Source organism: Cavia porcellus, unplaced genomic scaffold, assembly GCF_034190915.1.
Source record: "Cavia porcellus strain 051 isolate PalLab524CR breed Dunkin Hartley unplaced genomic scaffold, mCavPor4.1 scaffold_8, whole genome shotgun sequence".
Classification (NCBI taxonomy): Eukaryota; Metazoa; Chordata; class Mammalia; order Rodentia; family Caviidae; genus Cavia; species Cavia porcellus.
Window position 1 is genome coordinate 12280586 of NW_026947491.1, and position 17355 is coordinate 12297940.

General features: G+C 49.9%; 1 protein-coding gene across 24 annotated transcripts in view; it reads right to left on the minus strand.

Moving 5' to 3' along the window:
• Window positions 1-17355, minus strand: part of Myt1l (myelin transcription factor 1 like) — a 392867-nt gene that overhangs the window by 25572 nt on the left and 349940 nt on the right. For all 24 annotated transcript variants that reach the window (XM_063254402.1, XM_063254394.1, XM_063254398.1 and 21 more), the window contains one exon: window positions 2588-2650. In XM_063254402.1, the coding sequence (XP_063110472.1) occupies window positions 2588-2650 (63 nt within the window). The remainder of the gene's footprint in view (window positions 1-2587; window positions 2651-17355) is intronic.

Consider the following 17355-nt stretch of genomic DNA (forward strand, 5'->3'; position numbering starts at 1 on the left):
CTGGAGAGAAGACGCTCGAACTCAAAACTTTGTTGAACAGAGGCACATCTGGGGGGAAAGGCAGTGAGTGGCTCATTAAGTGAGGTGTGTGGTTTGCAGGGCTGCGTGCTCCTGGGAAGTGGGTGGCAGAAGATGAACAGGCTGTGGCCATCCGGGTCCAGCTTCTCAGTTAACGTTGGCTTCTGTCTTCAGCAGCTGACTTGCATGCAGAGATCAGCTTATTTAACCACGAGCCCCGGGCTTGCTCTCCTGGCTCATTTACTCTAGAAGAACTAACTGAACGCAAACTTCTAACAAGTGTTTCACCGCATTTAGACCTCCGCCTGTGGGATGTTGCTACAATAAATGACAACACTACTAGCTCTCCTTTCTCTCTGCCGAGGCCTCTGTAGGCCTGTGTGTCGAGCTCACCTTTGCTAAAATCATAAACTTGCTTCCCAGGGCCATTAATCCACCCAGGAGAGATCTGTTCAGCTTCAGTTTAAAGTCGTTATATTTTAATCCCGATTGTGCTCTATTAATATGCAAATATAAGTGGAATGAATAAAAGCATTTCAACTAAATCATGTCCAAATTCAAATGATATCAACTGCCTCCCCCTCCAGATAAAATGGTAGAAAAATAGACATTTCTATAGAATAGACCAAGGAATGGACACTTTAAAAAAATTTTTTTTTTTCTTTTTGAAACAGGGTCTCACTATGCAGTTCAGGCTGGCCATGTGCTCACTTTGTAGCCCAGGCTGGTCTTGAACTTGCAACAATTTTCCTACCTCAGCCTCCTGAGTGCTGGATGACAAGTGTGCGCCACCACGCCTGGCTAAATGGATGCTTTTAGTTATGCAGACTTAGAAAGTGCTGGAGTTTCAGTCATCCTCGCATGGAGATATTTCTAAGATGAGTTAAATAGACTGACATGGAGTGTACTTGACTTTTTATATTTAACTGGCGTGGTTTTTTGAACCTTTATTTAATCCAAAGCAGCCTGCTGATCTTGGAAATCCTTTGGAAGGACCTCATGGGTCTTGTCTGCAAACTGTGTCTTGCAGGACAGGACAGGCTGACAGCTTCTGAGCCCAAGGGGCTACAGAGTGGACAAGAGCAGGAGGGCTCTGGGCTGGCATGGGGGACTCCCATGAGCAGTGTGCCTTGGGGGGGTCCGAGTCGAGTCCCAGCTGTTTCTGCTCACAGACAAGCACGGGCTTGGAGGGCTTTGAGCACAGGTTTTGCATGTGTGTGCAGTTAAATCTTCAGGATGGTCACTGTGTGAGCCTTGTCATTCCTGGAGTCAGGTCACTTGTGTGGTTCACAGCATAGGTAGAGGGTCTCATGGGCTGGCCTGGGACTGCTGGGTGTGACCAATCTCGTACACTCAGATAGCTGTGGTCCTCCCTGCATTGTGACTCCAGAGGTAGGAAAGGCGTTGAGAGCTGACCCACACTGTCAGCCGGTCCCAGGTAGTAATTCTCCTGCCCTGCCTGGGGTCACTGCTGGCCCTGACTCACTATGACACAGGCCACCTGATGTGCCCTACAGGAAGATGTGCCATGGTGTGGACAGTGCACTGACAAGCACTGTCCTCTACCTGGATTCGAGCCAGGCTTCTCTGACCTTGGCCTGACCCTGGACACCTCTCTGTGCAGAATCTGGAGTGAGTGGGAACCCCATTGAGTCAGTGTGATGCAGACCCCACCTCAGTGACTGAGTCCCCACCTCTGTCACCTGGCCTCCATCGCCAAGCCTGCCATGTCCCCATCCCCAGTGTGTCCTTAGTGATTTTGCATGGCTGTGCATCTACACTGGTGGGGCTGGAAGCTGGTGGTGGCTAGTGTCTCCCTGCAGGACCCTGCCACAGTGGCCCCGAGTCCACCTTGCCGTTTAACAATGTGTGGGTGAATCATTTCCTCCTCCTCCTGTTGACTCTCTAACATCAGTCACTGACCCACCGTTCCCTGGCTGCAGCAGTACGGATGCTTTCCGATTTCCTACGACTGGTCCTATGCTGTAATTCAGACTCTCTTTTCTATCTTTTTTTTTTTTTTTTGTCTTTTTTTCGTTTTTATCGGTACCAGGGATTGAACTCACGACTGCCTGCTTGCAAGGCAGGTGCTTATGCCGCTGAGCTAAACCCCCAGCCCCCACAGACTCTCTTTTCTCTTGGGCACCAGTGCCTAGAGTTTGGAGAGCCCAGCGTCTAACTCTGCAGATCCCTGCTTACAGTAATCACGCAGGGCTCTAACTTAAACCTCAGTGTTTACTGAGATTAGCTCTCAGCACTGGAGGGTGCTTGTGTCTCAGAGATTATGCAACAGAAGAGGAGGATATTTCACCTTTATCCTTCACCTTGAGAACAGTCTGCTGGAGGGTTGGACATGTTTCTCCTAAGTGTCCAGGGAGGCTGGTGGGTAAGCCCTTCTGGGACAGCCCTGCTTCACGGTACAGGGAGTGCAGAGCCTCAATTTTACCCCTGTGGCCAAGTGGAGCTTGCTGCAGAGCCCGGCTTTGGAGCTGTAACCTGGGGAGAGGGTGCCTTGGAGGGAAGAACGTGTCCCTATATACCTCCGATGGGAAGCATAGTTGCTACATACCTCCGATGGGAAGCATAGTTGCCGGTGATGTGTCCTGAGCCATCGCAGCCAGGTGTGGGGCACCTGCAGGAAGAATGCAAATTGGAAAACCGACTTAAGTAGAATTCAATGCCACGGACAGCAAACTTCTTATCTATCCAAAAAGCAAAGCTTTCTTGCTCAGCCTCCCTATGGAAAGGTGGATCTGAGCCAGAAGCCCCCTAGCTCAGTGTCACCATGGCCACCTCCTTCTACTCACAACCCTGTCTTTCCAAGTCATAGACATTTCCAGGAGGGTGTGGGTTCCAGAAAGTCTGTTCCCTTCAAACATCCCGGGTCTCCTCCCAGTTACTCCTCTAAGTTCAGCAGAGGCCAGCTAACAGCAGGGCTTGTCATCACAGCCACCCACACCCCAGGCAAGATGCACGACAAGGTCTGCACTGGGGCCGAGAGTCTGGTCCTAGTCTGGTGTCCCTCGCACCAACTCCTACAGCTCCTGCCACCCTGTGGACCCCAGCCTGCACCCGGGCTCTGGGATGAGGTCAGTGACTATCCTGGAAACTTCTGGCAGCCCCAGTCACCCTGAAATCTTTGTCACATTCAATGACTGGGATGCAACCAGCCAAACTGGTGGATGTACCGAGGGGTCTGCGTACACCTATGCTGCCTCTGCAGAAATCGCTCTGCAAATCCACCTGCTCTACATATACAGCATTGCCATGGCGCTCACGGAAGAGTGCTGTCTCTGAAGAGTTTTGTAAATATTGTGCTCCACATAACTTCCCAAACATGCCTTCCCAATAAACAGATGCGACTATAAAACATTCTCACTTTAAATGATTTTATTGCTTTTATGCCACTGTGAGTGTAAAAATTAAGGGTGGAAAAAAAAAAGAAAAAAGAAAAAAAAAAGAATGCCTCTTTCTGTTAAAATTGTGACCCTCCAAAATTAACAAGGAAGACGTGCTATCACAAGCAATATGACCTCCTAGCACTGTGGTTCCCTTGTGCTCTGGGGCCATCCCTACCAGTGAAATCTTGTCAAAGAGAAACTCATAGGTTTTAAATATTACATAAATGTGCACTGCAAAGGCACTGCCCCTTCCCCTCAGAGATCACTCTGGGTAGCTTCTTCCAGGTCAGAGGCAAGTGTTGGGAAAATACAGCATATTGGGCCCATTTCAGGCGTGAAGGTTGCACTGTACCACTTGGGTGTGTAAACAATTTACAGTACTCAGGTATCTTCTACTGCCCCTTTTGTCCCGAGAAGGGAACGTGATTTCAGATTTTAAAATAGAGGAACCAGTATTTTCCTGCTCATAACAAATGAAAAGTTGGGATTCACTATACAGCCCACACCATGGGAGAATAAAAACTAATGGAAGGAAAGGGAAGGGGAGGAATCCTTGCTGGGTTCCTGTGAATACCCCTGGCTCATCAGGAACTGGGATGTTTATGACAGGAGCTCTAGGGGAAAGAATGGTTGCCATATTTTAAAGAGAATTCACACCTCAAAACAAGAACCTTAGAACTGACTGTGGACTTGCTTTCTGATAAAGTGATGGCTGTGTATACACACAGTCAGGGCCGTCCAGCTAGCTGCTAAATATTTTCTCAGAAGGAAGTAACTGACTAAAGATAAGTACCTAATTTTCCAAAGGACAGTGAGGTGGGGAGTGGGTAGGCCCTGGGTTGCTCATAGGGAGAGCAAACTCAACTCAGAGAAGCTAATCTTTCGGAAATGTACTCAGCCACAAGGACATATTTGGGGGCCTTATTTTCTTTTCTTTTCTTTTTTCTTTTTCCTTTTTATTGGTACCGGCGATCGAACTCATGACTGCCTGCTTGCAAGCAGGCGCTTATGCCGATGAGCTAAATCCCCAGCCCCTTTATTTTATTTTTTGCACAAGGAAAATGACTCATAAACTCTTCCCAATTTAAGTGTTTAGTGTAAATTTACTTAAAAGTCTCTCATTTTCTATATGGATAGATATTTTCCATTTCTTCCCTTTGGCGGAGATTATGAGTGATGATATTTATGTCAAATTTAGAGCACAGTTTCATAACTAATATGATGTAATGAAAATCAGATTTCATCATCATCTTTTTTTTTTAAAAACTCTTTGGAAAGGACAGTAGGGAAAAAATGCAATCAGGTACACTACCAGTGTCTCTTAGATCACTGAAAAGGAAGGTTTGTGCTAATATCGACTGGAGAAGTTTTTATGCCCATATTTTGCATCCTGAGCAACTACTTTGAAGATAAAAACCTGGAACATCCCATATCTATGTTTAACTGCCTTCAGTGACGTCTGATTCATTATCTGGCGCATACGCGAGCTGCAGAAGTAAGCACATTATTGTCTGGTGAGAACAGAGGTATTTCAACTCCCTTTTTTCACTACGAAAACAAAAATCACTGAGTTTGTTCATTTTCAGAGTTTTCACTCTTTTGGGGAAAGTTTATTTCGAAGGCTCTAGGGGGCGGGAGACCGAGGCTCATACCCCAGCTCTGCGCCTGCTAGACGCGTGGGTGTGGGGACCTTTCACTGAACCCTGCAAAGGGCGCCTTTGTGTAAGCCGACTTGCTCCGCTGCCGTTCGGCTCCGCACCTTTAGGTGGCGCCCGAGGACCACAGATGGTGCAGGGCTTGGTGGGTGGGCTTGGTGCTTCTTGCAGACACATTTCGTGATTGTTCAAGACCTTAAGGCTTCTAAAATTTCTTCCATTTACATACAGATTTCCTAGCTTAAAAGAAAAATCTCCTAAATCTGCCTCTCTGCTTCCTGCCACCTCTCCTTCATTCTACGTGCACCGATCCCCCGAAACAAAGGTATTTATTAAGCTTCCTAAACATGCACACTGTAAGAAAGTAAATTCTTCTGTGAATTAAAAAAAAAAAAACATATAAAACACGGTGTTCTGCAGTTATGGGCGAGGAAGCCATGGCTCATCTAACAAAGGCGATCTGGGTCTCGGAGGCTACCGGCCTCCGGGCTCCGGAGATAGAGAGGGGCGAGACTGGTCGATCCCCCACGATCAATCAATCGATTGATGGGCGCTCGCCCGTCAGGCACAGCGCTCCTGGAGGCGGGCCCAGGTGGGGCCATCAGAGTCCCGAGCTGGAGGAGAAGGGCTGTTTCCATGGAAACGGCCTTTAACTCCCGCTGCAAGCTCCCAGCACAGGTGTGCGGGCTGAAGGAGAGCAGAAGGGGTCTTAAAGGACACTCTGTCCCTTGTAGCTTTTCTGCTTCTTACCATGAGCCCCAGACCTTGGGCAGGTTTAAATTCTTACAGCTAAGGATGCAGAGTTGTATGAAATCAAACACTTGGCCTTATCTATATATTTCCTTTCCTTCTCCAAGTGTACCCTGGGTAAAAACACTCAGTGAAAGAAATTGATGAATAAATAATCTCACAAATATGTGCTTGCTGCCTCGTGGATGCATTTGAGACAAAAATATTTTCAGTCTGCTTGCACTATCTTGGTCTCACATTTGCCTTGATATTAAGCAACAATAAGAGAATATATTCTTTGATGCTATCTATTAGTATTTGGTTGGGTAAACTGGTCTGGTATTGACAGTTTTAAATGGTAATAGAAAAACCATAATAAAATATTTTAAACAGTGCTTATTTTGTGTGATGTGCAGATGCAGGCAACATCCTAAAATTAAGGAATGAATCCAGGAGTGCTCACACTCGTGTGCATTCTGACCTTGGGGCATCTGTTCTGTTCAGTAGCAGCAACTGTGTTCCTATTGCTTTGTACACCTGAGATGCCACCGACAACCCCAAATCTGAGAACCCCCTGTCCCTCTGTACCTTTGGGTTACTCTTTCTTATTCACCACTAAGAAAATATTGAACCTTTATATGACTGGTCATTAGAGGTATCTTCATAGCAGTCATCAGATATATCTTCTGACATCTAAGACAAATTTGGTATCTGCGTACTAGTATATATAATCATGGAAGTCAGCTGGGCATAGTGGTGCATGCATGGAATCTCAGCACAGTTTGGAGGCTGAGGCAGGAGAATGGCAAGTTCCAGTCCAGGCAGAGCAACTTAATAAGCTGCAGTCTCCAAATAAATAAAAAGGGTTGCAGATGTAATTGAATACAAAGGCCTTGGGTTCAATCCCCAGTGCCTGCCACACACACACACACACACACACACACACACACACACACAGAGAGAGAGAGAGAGAGAGAGAGAGAGAGAGAGACAGAGAGAGACAGAGACAAAGACAGAGAGAGAGAGACAGAGACAAAGACAGAGAGAGAGAGAGAGAGAGACAGAGAGAGAGACAGAGACAGAGACAGAGTAATGCAATTTTGCATTAGCACACATCACAAAGATGGGACAGCTACCACCACCAGTGCATCTCAAGTCTTCCTTTGGTTTGTCCTCAGCAGGATGCAAGCCTTGGCACTGTGGTTTTCTCCCCTTGCAAAACTGCAGTCTGAGAAAGGGCGGAAGCAATGGAAGCCTTGCCTCCCCTGGCTGAGCTTGCAGTACTCGTTAATTATTCATCAGGCATCTCTTGCTCTATTCTACCCTTTCTCTCCTGTTTTCCAAAAAGAATGTGATGATATGCTTAAATCGATGCTCAAATTTGCGTTCAGACATGACATTCTTTGGGGTGGGCGTGCCTGCTGGTTCCATGAGCATGCACAGGAAGTGCACTTGCTGTTGGAGGTGGGCTGAGCAGGGGACCCTAGGGAGTCCCAACCGTGCCCCAACATTTCTTCTTGGGGTTGTATAAAGCTCCGCTCCCTCCTGCTGGACACAGTGTGGCTCACACAGCCAGGGGCTCCGTGTACTTGGAGAGTCAGGTCACCCTGGCAGGCAGGATGTCCATGTGGGACATCCTTGGAGTGAGCAGCAGGCATGCCTGCACAAACCATGCAGGGAAAGAGTGGCCCTCGGCCTCTCCTCTTGATAGAGTCAATTGCTTATTTTTAGAATCCTGCAAACAAAGGCTGCACTCCCTGCTGGCCTGAGGGAGCTCTAGCTGGACTCTAAGCTCTGAGGCGGTCTGTTTTTGCTTAGTTGGCTCCAGAAGGCTAAACAGGCCTTGGTCTGGAGCTTGGTGACCAAGACACATGCACGTGAAAACCCTCAGTGCTCGAAACAAGGTTATGAAATGCTGGATGGATGCACTTTGAAGGATCTCAAGGTTTCCCCTTGACATGGTGCAGCCCAGGTACACACAGTGTATCACCCTGAAGTGTAGCATCTTTTTTTTTTTTTTAAATTCTTGTTTTACACGGCAACTGTAAATTAGCAAAATGCAAAATATGAAAAAATGTACTTTTTTTTCTTAGTGCCCTCAATTTTAAAAGAAATCATAAAAATATAAATTTAGGCCTTGTCCCTAGAAGCTAAGCACATTTGTAAGTCAGGATGATTCTGGCTATGTGTATAAAATTTTACCCATGAAAATGGTTCTAAAAGTATATCTCCTTATTTTCATTCTTTCTGCCATGCAAATGGGAAACAATAAAGAAATGTGGAAAGAGGTAAAATAAAGACATCTCTCTCTCTCTCTCTCTCTCTCTCTCTCTCTCTCTCTCTCTTTTTCTTTCTCTCTCTCTCTCTCTCTGAGACAGGGTAGTCTAGGCTGGCCTTGGACTTGTTATGTGGCCCAGGCTGGCCTCAAACTCCAGGTGATCTCCTGCCTCAGCCTCCTAAGTGCTAGAATTATAGACATGAGCCACCACATCTGGCTGTAAAATAAACACAATAAAATGCAGACGATATATGCTCATTCTTACTCTACAAGCTCTGCCATTCTGTCCCCAAATGGAAAGAAATAAGTGCTTATAAGCAATATAAACTTCTGGGCAACTTCTTGAATGTATTGCCTAAAATTCAAAATAGGACAGAATCCTGTAAGTCACTTTGCAATTTACCAGGTACTCAAGACTTTCCCTTTCTTTGAAACTCAGTATTAGATGTGCACATTTACAAATTAGTCCCAGAATGGGGAGCCTGCACTGAGCCTGGGTGGCTTCCCAGCCATCTGCCTGCCAGTACCCTCCGGGGTGGACCCTCATCCCTGCCTCCCTATCTGTTCCTTCCTGCCCAGCTAACAGCTGGCCAGGATCCTGGGCACAGACATGTGCTCTCCCGGGGCGCACAGAACTGAGGTCCCAGGGGGAGGACAATGGGGGCTTTGTGCCGTTTCCCTGAGACCTCCATTCTGCTCAGCTCTTCCAGTCCTGGGACCTCCATGCTGGGAGATCAGCAGCACCCAGATAGGATCGCACTGGCTCTGAGGCAGGGAATATGAAGACACAGAGCTAACCCTCAAAAGTGCCAGGTGTAACTTGTGGCTGATACGACAGTGGGTGCTGTGCAGGTGGAGTGGGTGGCTCAGGAGCCACTGGGGGATGGGGACTTTACTGGCTCCAGGACGCCCCACTCAATGTGTCCTTCAACCCTGGGGATGAATTCTAGTGATGCGGGGTTGGGGGTCTGCCATGGTGCCAGGACCACAGAGCGCACATGTGTAGGCCCAGCAGTGTGGCACCAGCTCTAGCTGGGTGGTGTGTACTTGGCATGGGGCTGGGTGGCGTATGCATGGTGCAGCCCAGGTACATACACGCACAGTGTGTTACCACCCTGAGTGCTGTAGGTAGTTGTAACACCATGGTAATGGCGTGTGCATCTAGCCACATCCAAACAGAAAAAGCAGGCATTTTCCGGCCCCTTGACAATGTTGAGAGACTATTGTGGTGTATGTGGCTCAACATCAGCCCAAACATGGTCAGGCAGTGTGTGACTAGCTGGCCCAGCTGGAGCACATGTGATACTCCGCAGCCTTGAGGGTGTGCGGATACACACCCACTGGCACAGGTTGAATTTTGACTCAGAGGATCTGACTGGCACTAAGAAAATCCTGCCTTTCCCTGCCCTTGCTCGGGTGATCCCGAAGTACCCTGGGGGGGGGGGGCGTGCACTGTACTGGCCTTTGGTTTCAGTGATAAAGGGACATGGGACCCACTGTGGAGTGGGTGAGGAGACCGCCCCGCACATCTGCCTTTCTGCAGGACCCTTGAGCTGCTGGCAAGCTTTGTGGGGTGCACGCTGGGCTGCCTGACAGTTGTGTCTCATGCTGCATGCAGTGCTGTTATTCCAGGTGCTTCCATCATGCAGCCTAAGGTTCTAACTCATAGGTCATCTGCGTGGCACATGCTGCCCTTGCAGTCAGGGGTGGACACCTAGCTTGGAACCCCTCGGTGCCAACACTGAAAACTGCTGGACGTCAGATGGCGTCCCAGATATATCCAGCAGTCAGTCGGCTCCTGTCCAGTGCGGCAGAACGTACCTAGCACATCCTGATGTCCCCTTCATTTAACGGGGTGTGTCCAGGGAAACTGCTGCCAGAGCACATGCACGTCCAGCAGCAGTGGGCCAGCTAAACAAGAGGCGGGGCAGCTGCAGTCAGAATTGGAATTGGACTCGGAGGACCCATGCAAAAAAAAAAAAAAAAAAATACAAAAGGTGACTGGTGCAGCTGACTTAAGGCCACAGAATCCAACATTCTCCTACTGCCAGCCCTCGCCAGGGTCAGGGGTACATTCAGGGCCTGACACATTCACCAAATGCTCCTGATGCGGGGTGGGGGTTGCATCTGACATGCATGGGGTCCCATCTGGGGCTGGGGGGCTGGGCCTGGAAATACTCACCTTTGATTGCTAACGGAGGCTTAGGGCAGTCAGTGCCATACATGATTATGAAACTCGAAGTGTAACTGTGGTGTGTAGGTGGGGAGGGAGATCCCTGTCTGGCTATGGGCACAGGGTTGCGATGTGTAAGATGAATGTATTTGCTTTATTCTGAGATGGACCAGAATGATCTCTCCCACCAAGCATCCTATGTCTATGAATGAAAGGTGTGTGCGAACCTAGGCCCCTGGCCTTGGAAGCTAAGTCATCAGACAGGCAAGGGCAAGCCAGTGATCACTGACTCCGAGGATGGGGATGCAACAGGGAGGGGTGGGGCGTTCTCTGCAAGGATTTTTCCTTGGCTGTAAACTTCTCCTCCACACTGAGAACACTAGGGCTGCACCCAAGATAGACTGAAACCTGCCACGACTAACTGGGCTCCTCCCCCTGACACCACTTGATGCCCACAGGCAGCCACATGCCACTCACACATTGCCTTCTGCAAGACCTGGCTACTGCGATCCAGTCAGCAGGGCTCACACTCGATGTCCCCAGACCTAAGGATGCAGACAGAGCCCAAATGGTCTGAGTAACCTGCCACATAGGGTGCCAAACCCATCGTGGCATAGGACGTCAATCTGTGTCTCTGTCCACAGATGGCTGAGCATCCTCATCAGGGTAGTGGAGAAGGCGTTTCTAGCACTGAAAAGCAGGTCAGCTTGCAGAGACCTCTGACCTCGGCCAGCCTCGGGAGAGGTAGGTGATGGAGAGAGCAGGCAGGGCACACATCCCCTTGGCAGCTAAGATGACGAGTCTCGTCTTTAACACTCTTCTTCCTCTTGCTATTCCTATCTGTCTGTTTCTATGTATGTCAAGACCTTTTATTGTTTGAAGGCCCTGCCTTATCTCCCAGAGAAAATGTTTTTTTTTTTTTTTTTTTTTTTTTTTTTAAATCCTAATCAGAAGAAATGAAAGAATTCCACATTTCACCTGCACTCTGTGTGGATGCGGCCTTCGGATTCTCTCCTCTCTGTTCAGTACGGCTTCCTTCTCTTGTTTATAACCACATGGTCTTACAGCTTTTATCTTTATTTTCTTCCCTTTCAGTCCTCTTTATTCTATAAAAAAGTATATCTTTCTTTCTTCCTACAAAACCTACATTTTTTCCTTGTTTCAAATATGGCTTTTTGTTCTGGGGGTTCAAACTGACAAGAATTTCACAGACTGAATTTTGTGAGAGGTTTTAGAAACAGATTAATCAGGAGCCTTCTTTTACAGGCAAAGAAACAGATTCCAATCAGAGAAGTGTCTTACTAATGGTCACCCAGGAGGGATGGGATTAAGGTTATAAGAAATTCTTTGCTGTCCTCTTCTAGTTGATCTCTGTTAAGAAGAATCTACATGTTTCTACCTTGGACACTTCCTAGCCTGTGGCTATCGAGTGGTCTGTCCCCACTTCCTGGGGGAAAGGGACCCCATTTCCGGGGGAAGAGCCTGTTCCTGGTCCACACCATTGCCGAATCTATCTCTATGGACATTTTGGGGCTTACAGACGTGGGGAGAGTGGGAGAGATAGTATGAAAGTGACTTAAGGGGTGTTCAGACTGGTGGGTCAAGGACAACACCATCTGTGATGTCTAAAACACCTGCTCTCCAAGACCTCGGTTTTGAGGAAGGCTGGCATGAGAGCAGCATTTGGAGGTGTTGGTCCCAGGCCAGGCCTGAGCCTCTGCTGACCTGCAGGACATCAGGATGAGACAGGAATGTGGGAGGGAAGAAGCCATGAGACGGGGAGGAGAGAATTGACAGGGAGCAGATGCAGTGACCGGCAGACCTGGGGATGCCCCTAGGTTTGACAGAGTAGCAGGTCCTGTGTGCAGAGAACGAGGTGGACACGAGCTGTTTCCTATGTCCAGAGGGCAGGGGCCCCAGCACATGCTCACTCTGGGGCCCGGTCTCTGCTCTAATCTCATAGAGAGAAAAACAACTGTCGATTGGCTCCTGGCTATTGGGGCAGTCAGAACCAAGGTGGCTCCAGCAGAAGGACAAGGTGGGAGGTGCTGCCTGCGCTCACCCAGGGCCTGGAGGCCAGGGCAAAGGGTGTGGGCAAGGCAAGGGTTCCGGTGGTGTCAGGCCCTGCTAGAAAAGCATGAGGTCTCTCCCATCTGTGCTCGAAGGGGAACGAGGCACACAGAACAGAGCAAGGCAAACTATGATAAACCTAGTGGGCAGAGATGACGGAGCTCAGATGCAGGATCTCAAGATGGAGACCTTCTCCTGACCTTTCTCCTGGGACTGATGGGAGAAAGACTGATTGTGGGACAAGGACAAAGCCCTAACTACTGAGGAGAAGCAGCACGTAAAACCCTGGTCCAGGGTTGCAGCACGATGCAGTGATAAGAGCCAGAGACTTTGCCAGAGAAGCCTCTCAGCATCTGTGAGAGGGTCACAGGAGGGGGTGGGGAGGAGGAGGGGGGGAGGGGGAGGAGGAGGGGGACAGGAAGGAGGAGGGGGAGGGGAAGGTGGAGGGGGAGGGGAAGGGGGAGGAGGAGAAGGGGAGGAGGAGGAGGGAGGGGGGAGGAGGAGCAGGCGGAGGAAGAGGAGGAGGGGGAGGAGGAAGAGGGAGACCATCTTCCAAATGTTCCTGGGGTCCCTGCAGTGAGAGTCCAGCTATGCATCTGACCAATGAGGAGAGGCAGTCCTGAGAAGCCATCCAGCCTGGGGCAGTCGGGATACCTAGGTGACCACTGGAAAGGGTTCCAGGTTTGTCACAGCCTGAGGCAGCCCTTCCAGGACAGCAGGCATCTGTCTCTTCCCCCTGGAGATGGCAACATCTCTCTCGGGAATTCCATGAAGTTCCTGTGTCCTTTGGTGCTCCTGCCCTTTCCTGTCCCGCCTTCTGCTTTGGTTAGGGCACCTTCCCAGACTCTCTTGAGGGTCCCTCCGCCTGTTCTCTGTGTTTGGCCTTGCCCTGGTGTCGAGCACGTGCGTGGGTCCAGGGCTGTGTTTCCTGGTGGGTGACCAGGGCTCCTCTGGGGGGCTGAGCTCTTTAGGCTCCGACTGTCTTCTGGAGCGATGGGAGGCCACGGCTGTGGACTCCTGCCCTTGGATCTCAGTGCCACTGTCCACATAGCCTCAGTTTCCCGATTAGCAGTTGCGGTGCTCAGATCCACAGACCTGGCCTCAAGCCCGAGTGGATGGCAACCTCGATGTGTGGCCTGTCCAAGAGTCCTCCTTCCTCTGTCTGGCCGGAGAGGTGCAGCTCCAGTCCCTGCCTAGCTGTGCCTCTTGATGAGCTTTCCCTCCACTGTGGCCTCAGCTCAGTCAGGAGAGCTGCAGAGCTGGTTTTTCCCATCCTCGTCCTCATGTTTCTGCCAGAAGCCCTCGATCTGTGGTGCCAGCCTGCACATTGTTGGAGAGGCCAGAAGGAAGGAGGTGGCTTCCTGCTTGCTGGGAGCTTTCCAGCCTTCTTGCAGAGTCTTCCTAGCCTGAGGGGTCCTGCTGTCTTCAAGATCAAGGGGCTCAGGAAGAGGGGAACACGGGCACCCCAAACAGTCCTACCTGGAAGCCCAGGTCTCAGCTCAGCTCAGTATTCAACGTTTGTAAGTCCCAGCTTTGCAGTCGCAGAATTGGAAAACAGTGACCTTCAGCCCTGCTGGGTCTTGGTGAGGGTGCAGAGCTCACACACCAGCACTCATGCAATTCTGCTCTTGATTCTATTACTTTTCAAGATGGGCTGGGTTGCAGAGGTGCCCTGCTCCCTGGAGGACTGGGGCTGATCACCCAGGGGATTGTGTGAGGGCCACTCAGGCTTCCTGGGGCTGAAGGACCCATGGATTCTGCAGGCTCAGGCCACATGAGAATCAGTCCTGCTGTCTGCGGCCCTGTGTTTCCCGACTGTCACCTAGTGAGAGCTGTGCCCAGGGGGGCTCGGAGTGCACCACACACAGCCACCTTTACTCACTCCCTGTCCCACCAGTAGCTGCTGCTGTCCTTGCTTTTCAGAGGAAGCCAGCCCACGGAGCTGCAGTGTGCAGAGTGGGGAGTGGGCTTGGAATCTAGCTGTCAGCTCTAGACCACCAAGCTGCCCTGTGTCTGAGGACACAGGTAGTGGTAACAGACAAAAGTACACTGGGAGGATTTACAGACAGCAGAGCTTAGAGCCAGTACTAGGGAGATGGCAGAGGGGCAGAGCAGAGGATATTTAGAAAGGAAGATGGCTTTCTGTAGCAACAGGACAAACAGAGAGCAGGGATGGGGGTGGTGGCATGTCCTGGCTGGACAGAGAGGGAGGGTGTGGATCATGACAACCATGCGGAAGAGGCGGGAGGGAGTGCAAGAGACCTCCTGGCAGGTAGAGGGACAGACATCCCTGGTCCAGACCTCAGGCAATGTGACAAGTGCTGGCTCTGGGGAAGGTGGTGCTTGCCAGCATTCCACAGAGGCTGCATGCACCACCCCGGGGGACCCAAGAGGCTCCCTGCCTTGGGTTCCAGTGCCCGGAACAGGCATTTGGTGTGGGTGCTTTTATCATCAAACTTCTGCCAGGTTGTCCTCAGCGTGGAGGATGCAGAGTTGAGACAAAGTCCTGGACCTCAAGGGACACAGAGCCTGGCTGGCAAGAGTCCAGCCTGTGAGGACTCAGTCAGGCAGTGACCTTGGTGGCTGGATGCCTGAGTCTCCGGGCTGGTGGGGTGCCTAAGTCCCCGGGGTTGGTTGGGGAATCTAGCTCTTCTTGTGATTCCTGCTCATTGCAGGGTCTGTGTGCAATAAAAAGTGGTGATTAAATATAGATATGCTCATTAATGCAAATGTGTAGGCTCAGGCCATTGTTAAAACATCACCTTCATTATGTTAACTGTTTGCCCTTAGTATGGAATCGGAATCCATTCCAGATGGACAAGAACGTTGTTGTGGGTCAGTGACTTGGGCGAATGGAGGGATTAACAGTATCTATTTTTATTTCCTGACCCTTTAACAGCCTTGGCCCTGAGTTTTTTTTTTTTTTTGGCCCTAAATTTTAAGAAAATTATGTTGAAATGTGGCTGCTTGAAGTGAATTTTAGTGGCAACTTCACTGTCTAATGCTAAAAATGCTTTTCTTAGGAAAAGAATTGCAATCTGAAAATGATTTGTTGTTATATGAGCTCTAAAGGATGAACAGGGATGATTTCTGGAAGAAAGGGAAGGGTTGTCTCAGAGGATGAGGCTTGCAGTAACTTTTAATCCTCAAGTCTTGTGTGTGCCCCCTGCCCCCAGGCCTTTGGGGCCCCTTTCTGTGCCAAAGGTGGGGTGGGCATTGCCAACCTTGGGGGGAGGTGCTTTGAAGATTGGTGCAGGGCAGGGGGGTGATTCACAGGTCTTGCGGTGCCCCACCCCAGTGGTCCAGGCTGCCCTGGGGCTGGGAGGGAGGTGGGAAGAGGAAGTGAGTTGCTATGGTGACCTGGTTGCTAGGCTCCCTCTTTCCTCAGCCATCCCTGCGCTGCAGGCTGGTTCCATAATGTGCAAGAAAAAAAAAAAAAAAAAAAAAAAGAAAGAAAAGAAAAGCCTGGATCAGCTCCTTAAGGGGCTGAGCAGCTGGGTGCTGAGGAGAGGGGGAGGTGCCCTAAGGTGGGAGGGCAGGAGGTCTTTGGAGGAGGAAGCTGCAGTGCAACCGCTGTGTTTCAGGGTAATGACGCACTGAGCCCAGGAGCCCCTTGGATCTGCACATTTGCCCTCCCAGAGCTTGAGGGGAATCCCAGGTGCTGGGTGCCTCTGATCCACATGCTGCCTGCTGCCAGGAGGGCTCAAGATGTGTGCTACTGAAGGAAGCCCCAGTCACAGGGGTGCAAGCTCGGTTGGGGTAACATGGGCACTACCGTGTTGTGTTGCTATAATTCTCCTTTCTAGGCAACCCTTTCCTCCAGCAGATTGGAGGCACACTCCTGAGGATTCATGCCACGCAGGTTTGCAGAATGGCCCTGCACACCCCTCATTGGAAACATGCCCAGGAATAAGGGCACAGCCTGTTGGGGTGGGCGTTGGGTGGGAGAGTCTCAGGACCTGGCCCCAGAGGCCCACCCTCTCAGGAGCCAGCTCTTTAATGTTGGCTCAGCCTTCCATGTATGTGCATGTGTGTGCAAATGTAGGTATGCATGTATGGTGTGTCTGAGTGTACACTGTGTGTCTATATGTATACATATACATGTTGCATGTATGCATGTGTGGTGCATATGTATGTGTGTTTCACATGCACATGGATGCCTGCTTTGTAGAGTATGGGCATGGGTGTGTATGTGGGTATATGTCTGTGTGCATGTTTGTTGTATGTGCATGCTGTGTGTACATTTGTTTTAGTGCCCATGTGAGATGCATGTATACGGTGTTACATGTGTGGTGAATCTGGCTGTTCACTGTGTGTATGTTCATGCATGTGTGAAGTGTTAGTATGTGAGTATGTACATATATGTTGTTTTTACATGTGTGGGGCATTGGCGTGTGTTGCATGTGTGTATATAACTTGTGAATTGTGTGCATGTGTGTTTATATGCATTGACAGCATGTGTAGAACCTGTGTGTTTATGTGTATATGTGTAGAAGCTGTGTGTATATGTGTCTATATGCCTGTGTCAGGTGTGTGCATGCGTTAGATGGGTGTGTATGTGTGTGGTGCAGGTATGCATAAGCGTGCATGAGTGTGTCTGTTTCTGTGTGACATGTGTGTATGTGCAAGTGTCCGTGTGCAGCATGGGTGGTTTCTACCAGAGATTGGTTGCTCTTTATCATGGGCTCAGGGAGGGTGCGGCCTCTCCTTGGTAAGGAAAAAACATCTGCCCCGCAGGCCAAAGCAGGCGATGGGGTTAGTCCTCAGCCGTCCTTTCTCCTGGTCCTATCTGTTATGGAGAGCGGTTCCTACAGTGTGTCGGGCTCTGCATCAGGCATTCAGATGCTGATTCCTCAGGCCATCCTCACCCTTGAGTTGGAAATGGTTGCCACAAAATCAAGGCACGAACAGAGGCAGCTGCATTAGCAGGGTCAGGCAGGGCGATGCTAGTCAGTATGAAGGGGCTGAGTCTCTGAATTCATCAGGATACCAGCTGTCACCTTGTGAGCCCTCCTGGTTTCAGGTGCATTA